The sequence below is a fragment of the Nerophis ophidion genome, linkage group LG10 (assembly GCF_033978795.1).
Source record: "Nerophis ophidion isolate RoL-2023_Sa linkage group LG10, RoL_Noph_v1.0, whole genome shotgun sequence".
Classification (NCBI taxonomy): domain Eukaryota; kingdom Metazoa; phylum Chordata; class Actinopteri; order Syngnathiformes; family Syngnathidae; genus Nerophis; species Nerophis ophidion.
Genome location: NC_084620.1, coordinates 24,388,380 through 24,407,527, shown reverse-complemented (window position 1 = coordinate 24,407,527; position 19,148 = coordinate 24,388,380). Strand labels below are relative to the sequence as shown.

General features: G+C 41.0%; 2 protein-coding genes across 9 annotated transcripts in view; both read left to right on the top strand.

Moving 5' to 3' along the window:
- Positions 1-970: 970 nt before the first annotated feature.
- ovol1a (ovo-like zinc finger 1a) lies at positions 971-11,580 on the top strand. Of its 2 annotated transcripts, none has more exons than XM_061913079.1 (6): positions 971-1,088; positions 1,171-1,355; positions 4,022-4,257; positions 10,617-10,784; positions 10,875-11,019; positions 11,094-11,580. In XM_061913079.1, exons 2-6 carry the CDS (start codon positions 1,256-1,258, stop codon positions 11,435-11,437), a joined length of 993 nt encoding a protein of 330 aa, XP_061769063.1. In that variant the 5' UTR covers positions 971-1,088; positions 1,171-1,255; the 3' UTR covers positions 11,438-11,580. The 2 variants fall into 2 exon arrangements, with proteins under 2 accessions (XP_061769063.1, XP_061769064.1); XM_061913080.1 differs by having other exon boundaries at positions 1,035-1,094.
- Positions 11,581-11,629: 49 nt separating this feature from the next.
- Positions 11,630-19,148, top strand: part of mus81 (MUS81 structure-specific endonuclease subunit) — a 12,632-nt gene continuing 5,113 nt past the window's right edge. The window contains exons 1-5 of one of the 7 annotated variants that reach the window (XM_061913074.1): positions 11,630-11,764; positions 13,079-13,223; positions 17,659-17,788; positions 17,868-17,953; positions 18,497-18,604. In XM_061913074.1, coding sequence (XP_061769058.1) covers positions 13,083-13,223; positions 17,659-17,788; positions 17,868-17,953; positions 18,497-18,604 — 465 coding nt within the window. In that variant the 5' untranslated portion in view covers positions 11,630-11,764; positions 13,079-13,082. Of the gene's footprint in view, positions 11,765-12,784; positions 12,984-13,078; positions 13,224-17,658; positions 17,789-17,867; positions 17,954-18,496; positions 18,605-19,148 lie in introns of those variants that run through there. The other 6 variants (XM_061913070.1, XM_061913073.1, XM_061913072.1 and 3 more) reach the window with 6 other exon arrangements.

Sequence of the window (19,148 nt, the reverse complement as noted above, 5' to 3'; positions counted from 1 at the left end):
TGAGGATATTGATAGCGACGGACTAAAAAAAAATAATAATAATTTTTAAAAAAAGCAATTGCATTGGGACGGATTCCGACATTTACTGGGATAATTCTGGGAAATCCCTTATCTTTCTATTGTGTTGCTAGTGTTTTAGTGAGTTAAATAGGACCTGATAGTCGGAGGTGTACACGGTGTCTTGACGTCAATGTCTCAGGGGAGTCGACGGCAGCTATGAATGGCATAAGCTCAGCTTTTCTCCGGTAAGAAGCGACTTTTTACCACAATTTTCTCACCGAAACCTGCTGGTTGACAATCCGTCGTGATTCATGTTTGCTTGAATTACTCTGATCCATAGTAAAGTTTCACCTCCAGGAATTTTAAACAAGGAATCACCGTGTGTTTGTGTGGCTGAAGGCTAAAGCTTCCCAACTCCATCTTTCTACAGTGACTTCTCCAATATTAATTGAACAAATTGCAAACGATTCAGCAACACAGATGTCCAAAATACTGTGTAATTATGCCGTTAAAGCAGACGACTTTTAGTTGTGTGTGTGTGCAGCGCTCATACTTCCTTAAAACCCGTGACGTCTTGCGCACACGTCATCATTACACGACGTTTTCAAGATGAAACTCTTGGGAAATTTAAAATTGTAATTTAGTAAACTAAAAAGGTCGTATTGGCATGTGTTGCACTGTTGATATTTCATCATTGATATATAAACTATCAGACTGCGTGGTGGGTTGTAGTGGGTTTCAGTAGGCCTTTAATCCGATCCAATCCAATCCACTTTATTTATATAGCACATTTAAACAACAATAACTTTCATTGTCTTAATTATAAATTCATTTATTTATTTTTTTTTTATTTTTCTTCTAATGATTGTGTTACGGCGCAGTCATAAAAATGATGACATGTGTCCTCCATGTTCTCAGGCTGACAAAAGGCAGGAAACCGGTTGAGCAGGTAAACTGAGGCCCAGCCCAGAATCCGTTCTCCTTGTTGTCACCGTTATTTCTCGCGCGCATGCGCGCTGGCGCCCGTTTCCTGCTCTTAAATTAGTACCTGTGCTGCTGCTCGACCCACCTGAGTGCGTGTGTCCCGTGTGCGTGTGAGCGTTTCGTGTTTGTTTGCCTGCGTGTTCGTCGCTCTCGAGCGCGGACTAACGGACCCTTTTCCCCCCTTAGTGGACTCCCGCCACTGGAAGGAGCTCAGGTGAGCGCGGAGGAGGAAGAAGAAGAGGAAGAAGAGGCAAGAAAGTTCCAGGCCAACATGCCTCGAGCCTTCCTGGTGAAGAAGGCCAACGTTTCGCCGGGAAAGCGGAACTGGAGCGAGCTCCCGGACGACGAACGAGGAGACGTCTACGTCCCAGGTGAGTCCGCCTTACCTGCCGGAACATTGCCACCGGGGCGCGGGACGGGGGGTGTTGGTCCAGATGTGAGAGTGTAACGGGACCCAGGCCGAATAACGGGAAGGACAGCAACAGTGCGTGAGGAGGAGAAATAGTCCATTATTCGTACCTTCAAACATCTCTTTTAAAAACCAAAATAATTTTAAACTTGCTGTGCTCTTTTCACCACCCATTTTCTTCCTTTTCTTGCCCCCTTCCGTTTCAGCAGACACTATTCATTTAAGTTGAGGGACCCCCCAACCCCCACCCCCTCCCCTTGGCCCTCATCTCACACACTGCATTAATTTAAGTTAAGGGAGTGTCCCGATCCCCCTGCAGGAGAACAATTGGCATTGTTGACATCAGACGTCAGGATCAGATAACACATAACGGGCTACACCCCCCCCCCCCCCCGCTAGCCCCCATTGCACCCCCCATCAGTGTTGTGACGTCATTCTTCTGCAACAAGCAGCATTTCTCTTATTATGGAGGAGACTTCCTGCACAACAACGGTCTACTTGCCTGTGGTATGTGCTGTTACTTGCTGTACCTGCCTGACGTGTGGCAGGACTTTCACTGAAGTCGAAAGTATCAACGCTTGACGACACTCGTTGTCCTTTAAAGGCCTACTGAAATTAGATTTTCTCATTTAAACGGGGATAGCAGGTCCATTCTATGTGTCATACTTGATAATTTCGCGATATTGCCATATTTTTGCTGAAATTATTTAGTAGAGAACATCCACAATAAAATTTGCAACTTTTGGTGCTAACAGAAAAGCCCTGCCTTTACCAGATGTCGCAGACGATGACGTCACATGTTGATGGCTCCTCACATATTCACATTGTTTTTAATGGGAGCCTCCAACAAAAACAGCTATTCGGATCGAGAAAACGACAATTTCCCCATTAATTTGAGCGAGGATGAAAGATCCGTGTTTGAGGATTTTGATAGCGACGGAGTTGAAAAAAAAAAAAAAAACGAGTTAAAAAAAAAACGCGATTGCATTGAGACGGACTCAGATATTTTTAGACACATTTACTAGGATAATTCTGGGAAATCACTTATCTTTCTATTGTGTTGCTATAGTGAGTTTAACAGTAACTGATAGTCGGAGGGGTTTGTCCACGGGTGTCTTGACGCCAATGTCTCAGCGAAGTCGACGGCAGCTTTATGGACGGGCCAAGCTCAGCTGATCTCCAGTAAGAAGCGACTTTTTACCACAATTTTCTCACCGAAACCTGCTAGTTGGCTTTCGGTCGGGATCCATGTTCGCTTGACCACGCTCTGATCCATAGTAAAGTTACACCTCCAGGAATTTTAAACAAGGAATCACCGTGTGTTTGTGTGGCTAAAGGCTAAAGCTTCCCAACTCTATCTTTCTATTTTGACTTCGCCAATATTAATTGAACAAATTGCAAAAGATTCAGCAACACAGATCTGCAAAATACTGTGTAATTATGCCGTCAAAGCAGACGACTTTTAGCTGTGTGTGTGCGCAGCGCTCATATTTTCTTACAGCCCGTTACGTCATGCGTACACGTCATCATTATGCGACGTTTTCTAGAAAAAACTCCCGGGAAATTTAAAATTGCAATTTAGTAAACTAAAAAGGCCGTATTGGCATGTGTTGCAATGTTAATATTTCATCATTGATATATAAACTATCAGACTGCATGGTGGGTAGTAGTGGGTTTCAGTAGGCCTTTAAGGACATTTTGGCCAACACAGAACCACCACAAAAGTCCTGCCCAGTTTCAATCACCCGCACTTTTTATCACTTACCTGTCCAGGTGTCGTGCTAAACTAACCATGCTAAGCTAACCTGTGCCTCTGCTGGACAAAATCTGTACTGACAGGTTGTCGTCAGGTTGTTTTTTGACTGTTAATCTGTGTCTTATATACCCTGCCGCTTCCTCTGAGCACCGCCGGGTTAATGTTTATTAGACTTGAGGACGTGTAACGGACCCCGCAGACGCCTTCAGCAAACACAAACACACACACACGCATGCACACACACACACACATGCACACACAGACTGACGTGAAAGTATGAGGTAGCATTTACTGAAACAAGTCAAGTCAGGTTTTTCTCTTCTCTTTCTCTTCTCCCTTGCTTATGGAAGCAAGCCCCTGTCTCACAACAGCACTTTACACACACACACACACACACACACACACACAAACACACTCACAGCTCATTCATTGGCAAAAGGGGGAGGGTGTGCAAACAATAAGATGAGATTAAATGTCCAGCCTGCTGGAGTAGCCATAGAAACTATCACCAAAATGGGCTAATTAACAAAGATGTTTAAAAGAGCATTGAAACATCCAGCAGCACCCATGGACCCATAAACAGCCCACCTTCACATGGTGACAATGGATGCAGAGCTTACAGACAAGAGAAATCAAAAGTCAGTGACTTTATAGCAGAACTTGAACGCATCAGTCACATGAATTGTTTGCACTGATCTTTGTGTTTGATGCGAGCGCCGCCCTTTATGAGGCTCAACACACACACACACACACACACTGAGCTGGTGCTGCAGGACTGTCTGGTCGGACAGGTCCAACCATGCATGCTGTGCGTGTGTGTGTGTGTGCACCTGCCATGCACATGTAAAAATGTAAATGGCTGCCTTTTACAGTATCCATCTTTCCCCCATCCGTCCTGGTGATGGAGGATGAGGCGAGTCCAGCCGAGGGCGCACCACTCTGCCTGGCTAAGCAGTCTGTAACCGAGAGCCACACGCACGCCGAACTGCCGTCCTGCACGGTGCTTGGCCGGCCGCAGAGCCCGGTGGCGCCTATGACAGACGAGAGTTCAGAGGTCCATGCCAACTGGTCACAGAACAGCTCTTTGTTTGTCCGCTCCAAAATGAAGGTGAGTATTGTTGGATGAGGCTGTGTATTAAATGGTATACTTCCGTCACTACACTTCAATAACAAAATATGAATGTAGTGCCCCAAATCCATTAGTGTCGTTACACTCACCGGAAAATGACAATATTTACTTTCGTCTTCTCTTTTTTTTTGTGAATTGTAACCACTCGGCGCAGCATTATTGCCAACATTTGGATTGCCCCCCTAAAGGATGCTTGCTGGTGAAGCTGTGCGAGAGTACGTTGGTAAACCTCACTCCCTATTGCTAGAAGAATCGCGCTAAACAACAAGCTGACAGCTTAGGCTTTTAGCTTGTTGCTCAGTGCTCTTATCTCTCATCTTGCAGACCCTGGTTTGATCGCAGGAGGCAGACCCAGGCGGGTTACATTGGTGCCGTGAGGTGTAGGGTGGTGAGTTTAACAAATGCCAGCAGGTGCAGCTGTGTGAGAGTACGTTGGTTAACCTCACTCTCTAATGCCTTAAGAGCCGGCTGGACAATGGATGGCTTGAGATTTTAGCATTTCTACGCTACGGACACATCCATCAATCCATCCATTTCCAACCGCTTGGCCCTCTCGGCCTCGCGGTTTAACTGATATTATCTTCAAAGTCAAACAGGACAGAAAGGTCCTTAAGTTTTTGAAACAGCGTAAAAACATTTGGATTCTTTTTTTTTTTCCTTTAAATTTCTCAGTAAACATCAGTCCTAAAAAATTTGACCCTTTTTGATCAGATAATGTCACAGGTTTTAAAAAAATAGGTAATGTTATACATATGTATATTAATTTAAAACTGACATCATTATATCAAAAGGCCTTCAAAAAGTTTATATATATATATATATATATATATATATATATATATGTATATATACATATATATATATTATATACATATATATATATGTGTATATATATATATATATATATATATATATATATATATATATATATATATATATATGTATGTATATATATATATATATATATATATATATATATATGTATGTATATATGTGTATATATATATATATATATGTATATATGTGTATATATATATATATATATATATATATATGTATGTATATATGTTATATATATATATATATATATATATATATATATATACGTGTTTGTGTATATATATATATTACCTTTTTGAAGGCCTTTTGATATAATGATGTCAGTTTTAAATTAATATACATATGTATAACATGAGTTTTATCAAAAAAAAAAAAATATATATATATATATATATATATATATATATATATATATATATCAATCAATGTTTATTTATATAGCCCCAAATCACAAATGTCTCAAAGGACTGCACAAATCATTACGACTACAACATCCTCGGAAGAACCCACAAAAGGGCAAGGAAAACTCACACCCAGTGGGCAGGGAGAATTCACATCCAGTGGGACGCCAGTGACAATGCTGACTATGAGAAACCTTGGAGAGGACCTCAGATGTGGGCAACCCCCCCCGCCCCCTCTAGGGGACCGAAAGCAATGGATGTCGAGCGGGTCTAACATGATGCTGTGAAAGTTCAATCCATAGTGGCTCCAACACAGCCGCGAGAGTTCAGTTCAAAGCGGATCCAAGACAGCAGCGAGAGTCCCGTCCATAGGAGACCATCTCAAGCGGAGGCGGATCAGCAGCGTAGAGATGTCCCCAATCGATACAGTCGAGCGGTCAGTCCTGGGTCCCGACGAGCGGTCCATCCTGGGTCTCGACTCTGGACAGCCAGTACTTCATCCATGGTCATCGGACCGGACCCCCTCCACAAGGGAGGGGGGGACATAGGAGAAAGAAAAGAAGCGGCAGATCAACTGGTCTAAAAAGGAGGTCTATTTAAAGGCTAGAGTATACAGATGAGTTTTAAGGTGAGACTTAAATGCTTCTACTGAGGTAGCATCTCGAACTGTTACCGGGAGGGCATTCCAGAGTACTGGAGCCCGAACGGAAAACGCTCTATAGCCCGCAGACTTTTTTTGGGCTCTAGGAATCACTAATAAGCCAGAGTCTTTTGAACGCAGATTTCTTGCCGGGACATATGGTACAATACAATCGGCAAGATAGGCTGGAGCTAGACCGTGTAGTATTTTATACGTAAGTAGTAAAACCTTAAAGTCACATCTTAAGTGCACAGGAAGCCAGTGCAGGTGAGCCAGTATAGGCGTAATGTGATCAAACTTTCTTGTTCTTGTCAAAAGTCTAGCAGCCGCATTTTGTACCAACTCTAATCTTTTAATGCTAGACTTGGGGAGACCCGAAAATAATACGTTACAGTAATCGAGACGAGACGTAACAAACGCATGGATAATGATCTCGGCGTCTTTAGTGGACAAAATGGAGCAAATTTTAGCGATATTACGGAGATGAAAGAAGGCCGTTTAAGTAACGCTTTTAATGTGTGACTCAAAGGAGAGAGTTGGGTTGAAGATAATACCCAGATTATTTACCGAGTCACCTTGTTTTATTATTTGGTTGTCAAATGTTAAAGTTGTATTATTAAATAGAGGTCGGTGTCTAGCAGGACCGATAATCAGCATGTCCGTTTTTTGGCGTTAAGTTGCAAAAATTTAGCGGACATCCATTGTTTAATTTCATTAAGACACGCTTCCAACTGACTACAGTCCGGCGTGTTGGTCATCTTTAGGGGCATGTAGAGTTGGGTGTCATCAGCATAGCAGTGAAAGCTAATACCGTATTTGCGTATGATGTCACCTAGCGGCAGCATGCAGATGCTGAAGAGTACAGGGCCAAGGACCGAACCCTGGGGAACTCCACACGTTACCTTAACATAGTCCGAGGTCACACTGTTATGGGAGACGCACTGCATCCTATCAGTAAGATAAGAGTTAAACCAAGACAGGGCTCAGTCTGACATACCAATTCGTGTTTTGATACGCTCTAATAAGATATTATGATCGACGGTATCATATATATATATATATATATATATATATATATATATATATATATATATATATATATATATATATATATATTTATATATATATATATATATATTTATATATATATATATATATATATATAGAGGGCTTCACGGTGGAAGGAAGCCCTCTATATATATATATATATATATATATATATATATATATATATATATATATATATATATATATATATACAGAGGGCTTCACGGTGGAAGAGGGGTTAGTGCGTCTGCCTCACAATACGAAGGTCTTGAGTAGTCCCGGGCTCGGGATCTTTCTGTGTGGAGTTTGCATGTCCTCCCCGTGAATGCGTGGGTTCCCTCCAGGTACTCTGGCTTCCTCCCACTTCCAAAGACATGCACTGGGGATAGGTTGATTGGCAACATTAAATTGGCCCTAGTGTGTGAATGTGAGTGTGAATGTTGTCTGTTTATCTGTGTTGGACCTGCGGTGAGTTAGCGACTAATCCAGGGTGTAAACCGCCTTCGCCGGTTGTAGCTGAGATAGGCACCAGCGCCCCCCGCGACCCCAAACAAAGGGAATAAGCGGTAGAAATGGATGGGTGGATATATATATATATATATATATATATATATATATATATATATATATATATATATATATATATTTTTTTTTTTTTTTTTTTTTTTTTTTTTTAAATATAGCGTGGCGCAATGGAAGAGTGGCCGTGCGCAACCCAAGGGTCCCTGGTTCAATCCCCACCGAGTACCAACCTCATCACGTCCGTTGTGTCCTTGAGCAAGACATTTCAGCCTTGCTCCTGATGGGTGCTGGTTAGCGCCTTGCATGGCAGCTCCCTCCATCAGTGTGTGAATGTGTGTGTGAATGGGTAAATGCGGAAGTAGTGTCAAAGCGCTTTGAGTACCTTGGAGGTAGAAAAGCGCTATACAAGTACAACCCATTTATCATTTATATATATGTGTGTATATATATGTGTATATATATATATATATATATATACACATATATATATATATATATATGTGTGTATATATATGTATATGTGTATATATATATAAATGTGTATATATATATAAATATATACATATATACACAGTATATATACACACACACACACATATATACGATACATATATATATATATATATATATATATATATATATATATATAAATAAATAAACCCTGTTTCCATATGAGTTGGGAAATTGTGTTACAGTGTAAATATAAACGGAATAGAATGATTTGCAAATGATTTTCAACCCATATTCAGGTGAATATGCTACTAAGACAACATATTTGATGTTCAAACTGATAAACATTTTTTTTGTGCAAATAATCATTAGCTTTAGAATTTGATGCCAGCAACACGTGACAAAGAAGTTGGGAAAGGTGGCAATTGATACTGCTCAAGTTGAGGAATGCTCTTCAAACACTTATTTGTAACATCCCACAGGTGTGCAGGCTAATTGAGAACAGGTGGGTACGATGATTGGGTATAAAAACAGCTTCCCAAAAAATGCTCAGTCTTTCACAAGAAAGGATTGAGCGAGGTACACCCCTTTGTCCACAACTGCGTGAGAAAATAGTCAAACAGTGTAAGAACAACGTTTCTCAAAGTGCAATTGCAAGAAATTAAGGGATTTCAACATCTACAGTCCATAATATCATCAAAAGGTTCAGAGAATCTGGAGAAATCACTCCACGTAAGCGGCATGGCCGGAAACCAACATTGAATGACCGTGACCTTCAATCCCTCAGACGGAACTGTATCAAAAACCGACATCAATCTCTAAAGGATATCACCACATGGGCTCAGGAACACTTCAGAAAACCACTGTAACTAAATACAGTTGCTCGCCACATCTGTAAGTGCAAGTTAAAGCTGTACTATGCAAAGCGAAAGCCATTTATCAACAACATCCAAAAACGCTGGTGGCTTCTCTGGACCCGAGATCATCTAAGATGGACTGATGCAAATTGGAAAAGTGTTCCTTGGTCTGACGAGTCCACCTTTCAAATTGCTTTTGGAAATATTCGACAACGTGTCATCCGGACCAGGGAAGCGAACCACCCAGACTGTTATCGACGCAAAGTTCAAAAGCCAGCATCTGTGATGGTATGGGGGTGCATTAGTGCCCAAGGCATGGGTAACTTACACATCTGTGAAAGCACCATTAATGCTGAAAGGTACATACAGGATTTGGAACAACATATGCTGCCATCTAAGTGCTGTCTTTTTCACGGACGCCCCTGCTTATTTCAGCAAGACAATGCCAAGCCACATTCAGCACTTGTTACAACAGCGTGGCTTTGTAAAAAAAAAATGCGGGTACTTTCCTGGCCCGCCTGCAGTCCAGACCTATTTTCGATGGGAAACGTGTGGCGCATTATGAAGCGTAAAATATGGCAGCGGAGAATGACTGAAGCTCTACATAAAACCAGAATGGGAAAGAATTCAATTTTCAAAGCTTCAACAATTAGTTTCCTTAGTTCCCAAGCGTTTATTGAGTGTTGTTAAAAGAAAAGGTGATGTAACACAGTGGTGAACATGCCATTTCCCAACTACTTTGGCTCGTGTTGCAGCCATGATATTTTAAGTTAATTATTATTTGCAAAAAAAAAAAAAAGATTATGCGTTGGAACATCAAATATCTTGTCTTTGTAGTGCATTCAATTGAATATGGGTTGAAAAGGATTTGCAAATCATTGTATTCCGTTTATATTTACATCTAACACAATTTCCCAACACATATGGAAACAGGGTTTGTATATATATATACACACACACAATCACACTATATTGCCAAAATTATTTGGCCACCCATCCAAATGATCAGAATCAGGTGTCCTAATTACTTGTCCCGGCCACAGGTGTATAAAATCAAGAACTTCGGCATGGAGACTATTTCTAAGAACATTTATGAAAGAACGGGTCGCTCTCAGGAGATCAGTGATTTCCAGCGTGGAATAGGATGCCACCTGTGCAACAAAACAAGTTGTGAAATTTCCTCGCTCCTAAATATTCCAAAGTCAACTGTTGGCTTCATTATAAGAAAATGGATGAGTTTGGGAACAACAGCTACTCAAAACAGTATTGAAAGGACAAAAAATTATGGTTAAACATTTTTTTTTCCGGCCATTTTTGAGTGATAGTCCCTTCCCTTTTACTTCGTATCCAAAATGGCGACTTTTGCGAGTGGTAAGTGTCCATCACTGTGCCCTTGACATTTTTTGAGCGTTTTGAGTGCAAAATCCAGGTGTTGACAGCACACTGCATTTTTGCTGAGAGTATACCTATGCACCCAAAAGTCTTAAGTGTAAGTACGGAAGTGCGTCAGTTGAGACACAGCATGTGTGATTTGTTGGTCGCAGACTTAACACTGGAAATCAAGCGTCTTTGTCTCGTCAGGTGACGACCGGCGAATTGCCTCATGATCCTGTTCCTACATCGCCATCCCTGACTGTACCTGAAGACACGTTAATGCCCGTTGTAATGACGACAAACCCAGTTCCCATGAAATTTGCCTCGTCAGTGATCCGGCCATCAAGCGGGCTGACGCCGCCCTTAATTTGTCAGGTATCCCAACTTGGCTTTTAAACAAAGAAAGGTTAGCGGAATGTATTGACTGTCATATAAAGTTCCAGAATGTCTGTTTGTTGCCTTCAGATTTGCCAGAAAACGTTCCAGTACCAGCGAATGTTAAACCGACACATGAAGTGTCACAACGACACCAAGCGGCACCTCTGCACCTTCTGCGGCAAAGGCTTCAACGACACCTTTGACCTCAAGAGACACGTGCGCACACACACGGGTACGTGGCACAGTCGCACTCATGCTCCTCCCTCACGCCGTCAAATGGCACTGACGTTCCTGTTTTTTGTGCAGGAGTTCGGCCGTACAAGTGCGAGCTCTGTGACAAGGCCTTCACGCAGCGTTGCTCGCTGGAGTCGCACATGAAGAAGATCCACAGCGTCACACTAAAGTACGCCTACAAGGAGCGCCGCAACAAGCTGTACGTGTGCGAGGAGTGCGGCCACACAGCAGCCACGCAGGACGAGCTGCTACTGCACCTCCACTCGCTGCACCCCGACAGTGCCCTCTTGAAAGGGAAGGGGGGGCGACGTGCAGGGAGTTCGGGAGGAACAGGAATGATCGGAGAGCTGGAATGTACGCTAGGATCACCACAAGGAGCCGATAGTGACGACACCACGGGATCAGCCGGTCTATAAAAAGAAAGAGGAAAAACATTTCTGACTGGAACTATCATGGGACTGCTAACTTGCTTTTCTTGCTTTTTTACTGCATGTGGGCCTTCTGTAAAGTCATATAGGACTTTCCTATCAGTTGATTCATTAAAGGGAGTAATATATCACACTGCAATGGTTTATTTCATGCATACATTCATTACAAGTTGTGATGGGACCATGTGACATATAGAGACTGCGCCTCACTGCAAGCTTACACCCAAAGAAGCAGAGTTGGGAGGGCGAGGTCGGATTCCTGGTCTCTGTCAGGTCTTGTCGCAGGAATCTAGCAACCGCCCACCTTGCTGTAGGGTAAGTTCTGGCTGACTACAATGACGGAAAAATAACGGTACGGAAACTTTACTTCACACAGGCCAGAAGGATTTCATTACACCTGTAGAAAAGAAAAAAACATTTTAATGCAATATGTATTTATCTAAAATATCCGTTTTATATTTTTCTTAGCAAAGCCGCAGCTATAATCAGTTGTAATACACTTTTTTTTTTAAATCAAACTAACAAGAAGTCTAGAGCTAAAATCACAGACAAGTTTCTTAAGTGTAAAAATTATGACTAAAGTGACAAAGCTGTACTTTAATTTACACTTAAATGTCATTGATTTAATTTATTTAGGAAATATTAAATTAGCTAGAATGTATTTATTATAGCAGTGTGTATGTACTACATTGTAATAGTTTTATTTTTTAATTTACGGTATGATTGATTAGTATTTATTTTATAATCAGCCTGACCTAAGTCTTGATAATAATCTTTGTGATTAACGCACACTTTCATATTATTTGAAAAGGTTTATACTGTTAAATTGTAGGTAGGTTAGATGCAATTATTGAAAATAATTAAGATTTGGAGTAAGATTATTGACTTAGTTTTAATATTTAAGTGCCCCAAGCTATTTTGTGGTGGAAAAGTTGGGCCCCGACGTCAAAAAGGTTAGAACCCCTGATCTAAACCACTAAAAGAATTGTTGTATTTAGAAATCATTGGTGTAAATTGTTTTGTAATTGAGAATAGGAAGAAAGCATATGTGTAAGTAATTGCTATTAAATGGAAAATGTGTAGAATTAAATACGCTTTGCGTCTTCCTATTCCTGTTCGGGCATGTTGTAAAGAGAAATGCAAAATATATGATGTATCATATTACAACTGTATACATCCATCCGTTTTCTACCGCTTGTCCCGTTCGTTGTTCGAAAGAAACTTCAAACAACCAAACAACCAACATTTAATTTATGCTTACACTGTACTCAGTCTGTCACCGCTGGATGGCAATGTTTCATCCCTGTTGTTTTTAGCTTCGCCTTTTTCCGCTGACCCATGTTACGTCACTGCACCTTACGTCACTAACGCGGAAGTGCAGTTTTTTATGTTGCTTATCGTTTCTGCGGGAAATTCGAAAGTAAAAAGAAAGGAGCCAGTTTGTGTCACGACGACCCCATTTCATCGATATAGTTTGTAGGCGTAGCGTTTCCAGTACGTTTGTGTTTTGTTTCTCTAAGTAGGTAGGCTAAAAGTAAGCCTAATGTCTCGTGCATGTCTCTATGTTTGTTCGGAATGGTTTCGTCCTGGTGGACCTGACAAAATAATTACGTTCTGATTTTTTTTCAGCAAGATGTCAAATCCTGAGCCCGTCTTGCTGGGTCGAAAACGGACCCTGCCCGCCTGCCCGAACCCCCTATTCCTCAAGTGGCTCACTGAACTAAGGGACGAAGCCAGGGAGAAAGGCCTAAAGATCCAGTACACTTACCAAAAGGTACCAAGGCAATTTAAGTATTAAACGACCTATATATAGCGTCCAATTTACAAAAATGTCACATTTTAATGAGTTTTTTGCTCCTGAAAATAATTCTGGCAGCAACTCCCATAATATAAATACATTTTTTGAGAATGTGGGAGGTAACGGACTGTGCTTGATACACCCTTATTCCATCTTCAGACTTTTTTTTATTTATTTTTTTACCTAAAACACTTTATGTCCAACCTTTACAGATGTATCACTAGAGATTACCGAAAGCCTAAAAAGGTGGGACACTGTACGTATCTGTAACAAGTACATTACCTAGTTACATGATGCAAAAAGGTGAACAAGCGTAAATGCAAAAATACAAATAAAAAAACATGAAATTATTGAATTATACAACTGAATCATGATATCTGACAGCAAGGAAGAGTCAACATTTTCCACTGATTTAACTTGTTGTGTTTCTGGAAATAGACAAGTGCAACTACTGTAGGGTCAAGTGGAGAGGTCACACTTTAGAGTAATAAAACAGTACCTTTACATAACATGTACACGTACATACAATACTTTTTTGTCTAAAAGCTTTAATATTTCCAGGCAGAGAGGGTTACTTTAAGTTTTAGGTTTGAAAAATGGAAAATTTTACCCCAAAAAAAACAACAACATAAATTGGTGACTGAGAAATGCTTCTATACAAATATAACTGTTAAACATTCGCCCTCTTTTTTTTTAAGCAAATGAATACTGCATGATTCCACCTGATATACAGTAAAAACAGTCTAAAAGTTTCAAAAACCTTTCCCTACTAACCCAAACCTCTCTCTGGGGAAAAAAAGTCTGACGGAAAAAATTACAAACAGTTGAGGATTTTGGGAAAAAGAAAAGAAAAAAGCAGTGTTTGTTTTCTTCCATTCCATCTTCAGACTCGATATTCCGTACCTTCTTGGTGTGACGTCAATAACAGAAGTGTAGCCCATTTTCCCGCATGGACAGTGTGGATAAAGCCATGTAAAACTATTATTTTGATCACTGAATTGCATGTTTTTGTTGCTGTGATCAATGATTACGTTGAAACCAATATAGTTAACGTTATGAGCCAAATTACATTTCTGGACTTCCCCGCTCTCCTATCTCCTCCATACACACCATAGCTTGAGTTTTCTCAAGCGCCTTCAGCATTTTTTTAAGCATCTTGAGGAAAATCTCAGTTTTCCGCAGGCTCTGACTCCGTCTTTCTCCCTTCGAGGTGTCCCTGGATTTTCGGGTTCGCCTTTGGATTAAGTCTTTCAGTTTTTTTCCATCCAAACTCTGACCAAAACCCTTCTTCTAAGAAGTCAAAATCATGAAAATTGCAACTCTTGGTCTTTATCCTGGTCCATTCCATTTTTTGTGAGTCCATTTGACTGGAGAGGTCCATTCTTTGCTCATATCCCCACCATATGGACATTATTGCAGGATGACCGCTTCTTTATTTGCATTGCTACAACTTGCAACAATATATCCGACAGCCATACATGCTGATTCCTTCAAATTCTGCACGCAAATAACACAAATCAGGATGAAAATGCTATGCAATATGAAATTGCTTCCAGTCTTCACAAGGTGATGTCTGCAGGATGAAAAGTGGGGGTTCCAAAGTGTGTGAAAAGTTGTTTGAAAACAAGCCTAAAATCATTTCTCTGTCTATTTTGGGGGAAATTTAAATTTTCAGATCCAAGGGCCTCATGTAAAGAGACTTGCACGGATTACCTACTAAAAATAGACATAGGATCAAATCCAGAAAAACTGGGTACACAGATAAATATTGAAGCGTTTGCACACACAAACCCAAGGACATTTCTTAGTTGTGTCACAATTTTCTTGAAGTTCGGCTGCAGGAGGTAGCTTGGCATGCCTGGACCAAGCCCAGGCCCCGCTCCCTTATAAATATGCACATCAAAGTAGCCATTTGACTGAGAACTGCACGTTGTCGTGTCTAATCACAAGTCAGTAGGAGTGAATAACAGCCAATAGGTTGAAATGCTGTGTGCTGTGGAAACAGCACACAGGCTGAAATAAAAAAATTAATGGTCGGGCATCAGGATAAAAAATAGATAATGGCTGCAACTCGATAGGCGGGTGCCCCTTTTCTTCTTCAACGCTTCATTTGTGTCCCTCTTGCAGCCCAGGAATCAATGGCAGCAACATTTATTTGGTTTAATGCAACCTTTTAAATTCAAACATGCAGCACTATAAAAAAATTATTAAAGACTGGACAAAGTAGCTGGGAATAGAGAAGTCTGGGTTTCTCTGCTTAGGCTGATGCCCCTGTGATCCAACTTCGGATAAGTAGAAGAAGATGGATGGATGGATGTTAGACTTTGACTCTTGTTTGGTTACTCAATTTACAAACCCCGTTTCCATATGAGTTGGGAAATTGCGTTGGATGTAAATATATTATATTATATTATATTATATTATATTATATTATATTACATTATATTATATAAGGATGGGGTGAGGTAAACCCCTTTGTCCACAATTGCGTGAGAAAATAGTCATACAGTTTAAGAACAACGTTTCTCAAAGTGCAATTGCAATAAATTTAGGGATTTCAACAGCTACGGTCCATAATATCATCAAAAGGTTCAGAGAATCTGGAGAAATCACTCCACGTAAGCAGCATGGCCGGAAACCAACATTGAATGACCATGACCTTCGATCCCTCAGACGGCACTGTATCAAAAACTGACATCAATCTCTGAAGGATATCACCACATGGGCTCAGGAACACTTCAGAAAACCACTGTCACTAAATACAGTTAGTCGCTACATCTGTAAGTGCAAGTTAAAGCTCTACTATGCAAAGCAAAAGCCATTTGTCAACAACATCCAGAAACGCTGCTGGCTTTTCTGGACCCGAGATCATCTAAGATGGACTGATGCAAAGTGGAAAAGTGTTCTGTGGTCTGACGAGTCCACATTTCAAATTGTTTTTGGAAATATTCGACATTGTGTCATCCGGACCAAAGGGGAGGCGAACCATCCAGACTGTTATCGACGTAAAGTTCAAAAGCCAGCATCTGTGATGGTATGGGGGTGCATTAGTGCCCAAGGCATGGGTAACTTACACATCTGTGAAGGCACATACAGGTTTTGGAACAACATATGCTGCCATCTAAGCGCCGTCTTTTTCATGGAAGCCCCTGCTTATTTCAGCAAGACCATGCCAAGCCACATTTAGCACGTGTTACAACAGCGTGGCTTCGTAAAAAAAGAGTGCGGGTACTTTCCTGGCCCGCCTGAAGTCCAGACCTGTCTCCTATCGAAAATGTGTGGCACATTATGAAGCGTAAAATACGACAGCGGAGACCCCGGACTGTTGAACAACTGAAGCTTTACATAAAACAAGGATGGGAAAGAATTCCACTTTCAAAACTTCAACAAGTACTTTCCTCAGTTCCAAAACGTTTGAGTGTTGTTAAAAGAAAAGGTGATGTAACACAGTGGTAAACATGCCCTTTCCCAACTACTTTGGCATGTGTAGCAGCAATGAAATTCTAAGTTAATTATTATTTGCAAAAAAAATTGTGTTTATGAGTTTGAACATCAAATATCTTGTCTTTGTAGTGCATTCAATTGAATATGGGTTGAAAAGGATTTGTAAATCATTGTATCATGTTTTTATTTACCTCCAACACAATTTCCCAACTCAAATGGAAACGGGTTTTGTATTAATACAATACAGGAGTGGACTGTCGTGTACAGTATATGACAGAGTCGACCCAACCCTCCACACGTTCCTGGTCTTGTGTGCCGCCACCGTGTTTCTGAGACTGCTGGAATCTCAGAAACTCATTGTTACAGGAATAGGTAGCAAAATGATTGCTTATAATACACGTCCTCACAACCGTTGCTAAAGCCACAGCCTCTAGAAATGTTGGTACGACAGCGAAGAAGCTGCCGAAAGACAGTGCGCATTTCCACGCGAACGTCAGTCTTGATACATCTCATCTTTGACGTACAAAAGGTCATACGCTAGGATTTTATGTGTACAACCTAGGTTGTTACATGAGAGTCCAGAACTATGAACTAAGTAATAAAGTTAAAGTACCAATGATTGTCACACACACTAGGTATGGCGAAATTTTATTGTATTTTAATCTTCTATTTCTCCCCCCCCTTCCCCCTTGTTTACCTGTATCTCATCTTTTTTGTAAGGGGCGCTGGAAGCCGGCAGACCCGTCAGCAATCCTGTTCTGTCTCCCTGTAATGTTTGTTTGATTTTGAATGGGATTGTGCTGAAAATTGTAATTTTCCTGAAGGAACTCTCCTGACGGAATAAATAAAGTACTATCTAATCTAATCTAATTTGTTGTAAGCATTACTGGGGTCCTTCAAGTCCACATGAGGGTACATTGTAATGTTGTCAAGTCTTTGAAGGGTGTGTATTTGTGTGTGCTTTTAGGCAATCAACTCTCTTAATAAATATCCACTTCCTCTTCGGGATGCCAAAGAGGCCAAGATACTGCAAAACTTTGGAGATGGGATATGCAAAATCCTGGACTCTAAACTGCAACAATACCTCACAGAAAATGGTGAGTACATTTTGATTTGGAATGGAAAGGTGTTTGTTGAAGATGTGATTGATGCAAACAACCAAGATACTTTCCATAGGTCAAGACAGTCCTATTCATGCGCTCCCTGAAGGAGTGTCTTCTCCTGGCAGGTCAGACAACAACAAAGCACCTCCCACCAAAAAGGTACCAGATCCATCCATCCATTTTCTACCGCTTATTCCCTTTGGGGTCGCGGGGGGCGCTGGCGCCTATCTCAGCTACAATCGGGCGGAAGGCGGGGTACACCCTGGACAAGTCGCCACCTCATCGCAGGGCTAACACAAATAGACAGACAACATTCACACTCACATTCAAACACTAGGGCCAATTTAGTGTTACCAATGAACCTATCCCCAGGTGCATGTTTTTGGAGGTGGGAGGAAGCCGGAGTACCCGGAGGGAACCCACGCATTCACGGGGAGAACATGCAAACTCCACACAGAAAGATCCCGAGCCTGGATTTGAACCCAGGACTGCAGGAACTTCGTATTGTGAGGCAGACGCACTAACCCTTCTGCCACCGTGAAGCCGATAAAGAGGATATTAACAGCAATAGTACATAAGCATAGCAATAATTGAGAAATGGTGCATATGTTCAGTAATTTCTTGTTGGCTTTGAGTATTGAGTGAAATGATTGGATGTTGGCTAATAAACAATGGGTCATCTATCATTTTTATGTGTTGAAGAAAAATGCTAGGGAGAAGGAAGGTGGTGAAAAGAAGAAGAGGGAGTACCTGCCCCAGAAAGGATCCGGTGGTTACGCTGTCCTGTTGACACTTTATAGACAGTTGCAGGTAAACCAATCTGACATCATCACATCACAAATGCTGTTACCGTTGCTTACTGTAAAATGATATTATGCAAATGCCTCGCTTGTGGCCAAGGACACACACAGGGGCTGCTGTCGGTCACAACTCATGCCAGTTATTCCTCACAGCTAACTGGAAGTAGGCCTGGGTCGATAATAAATTCTGCAATGCGATATATTGTCCGAGAGATTATTGCCAAGAAACGTATTATTGTCAGCATCATTTTGAGATTAATTTAGTAATACTGTAATAATAATATAAGTCAATGCAATAAACTTTGATTTCTAATTAGTTTTTTTTACCAGTGTAATTGGAAGGTCAATAACTTTTGATTATCCTTACTAAATAAACAAACCATCCATCCATTTTCTACCGCTTGTCCCATTTGGGGTCGTGGGGGGTCGCTGGAGCCTATCTCTGCTGCATTCGGTGGTAGGCGGGGTACACCTCATTGCAGGGCTAACACAGATGGACAGACAATATTCACACTCACATTCACACACAAGGGCCAATTTAGTGTTGGCAATCA

What these genes read in the sequence shown, in the direction of transcription:
- ovol1a (XM_061913079.1), top strand. Translation starts at nt 1,256, where the DNA reads ATGCCTCGAGCCTTCCTGGTGAAGAAGGCCAACGTTTCGCCGGGAAAG. An exon ending in TTGTCCGCTCCAAAATGAAG is followed by an intron (nt 4,258 to 10,616) that starts GTGAGTATTGTT and finishes TTGTCTCGTCAG; the next exon opens with GTGACGACCGGCGAATTGCC. An exon ending in CGCCGCCCTTAATTTGTCAG is followed by an intron (nt 10,785 to 10,874) that starts GTATCCCAACTT and finishes TGTTGCCTTCAG; the next exon opens with ATTTGCCAGAAAACGTTCCA.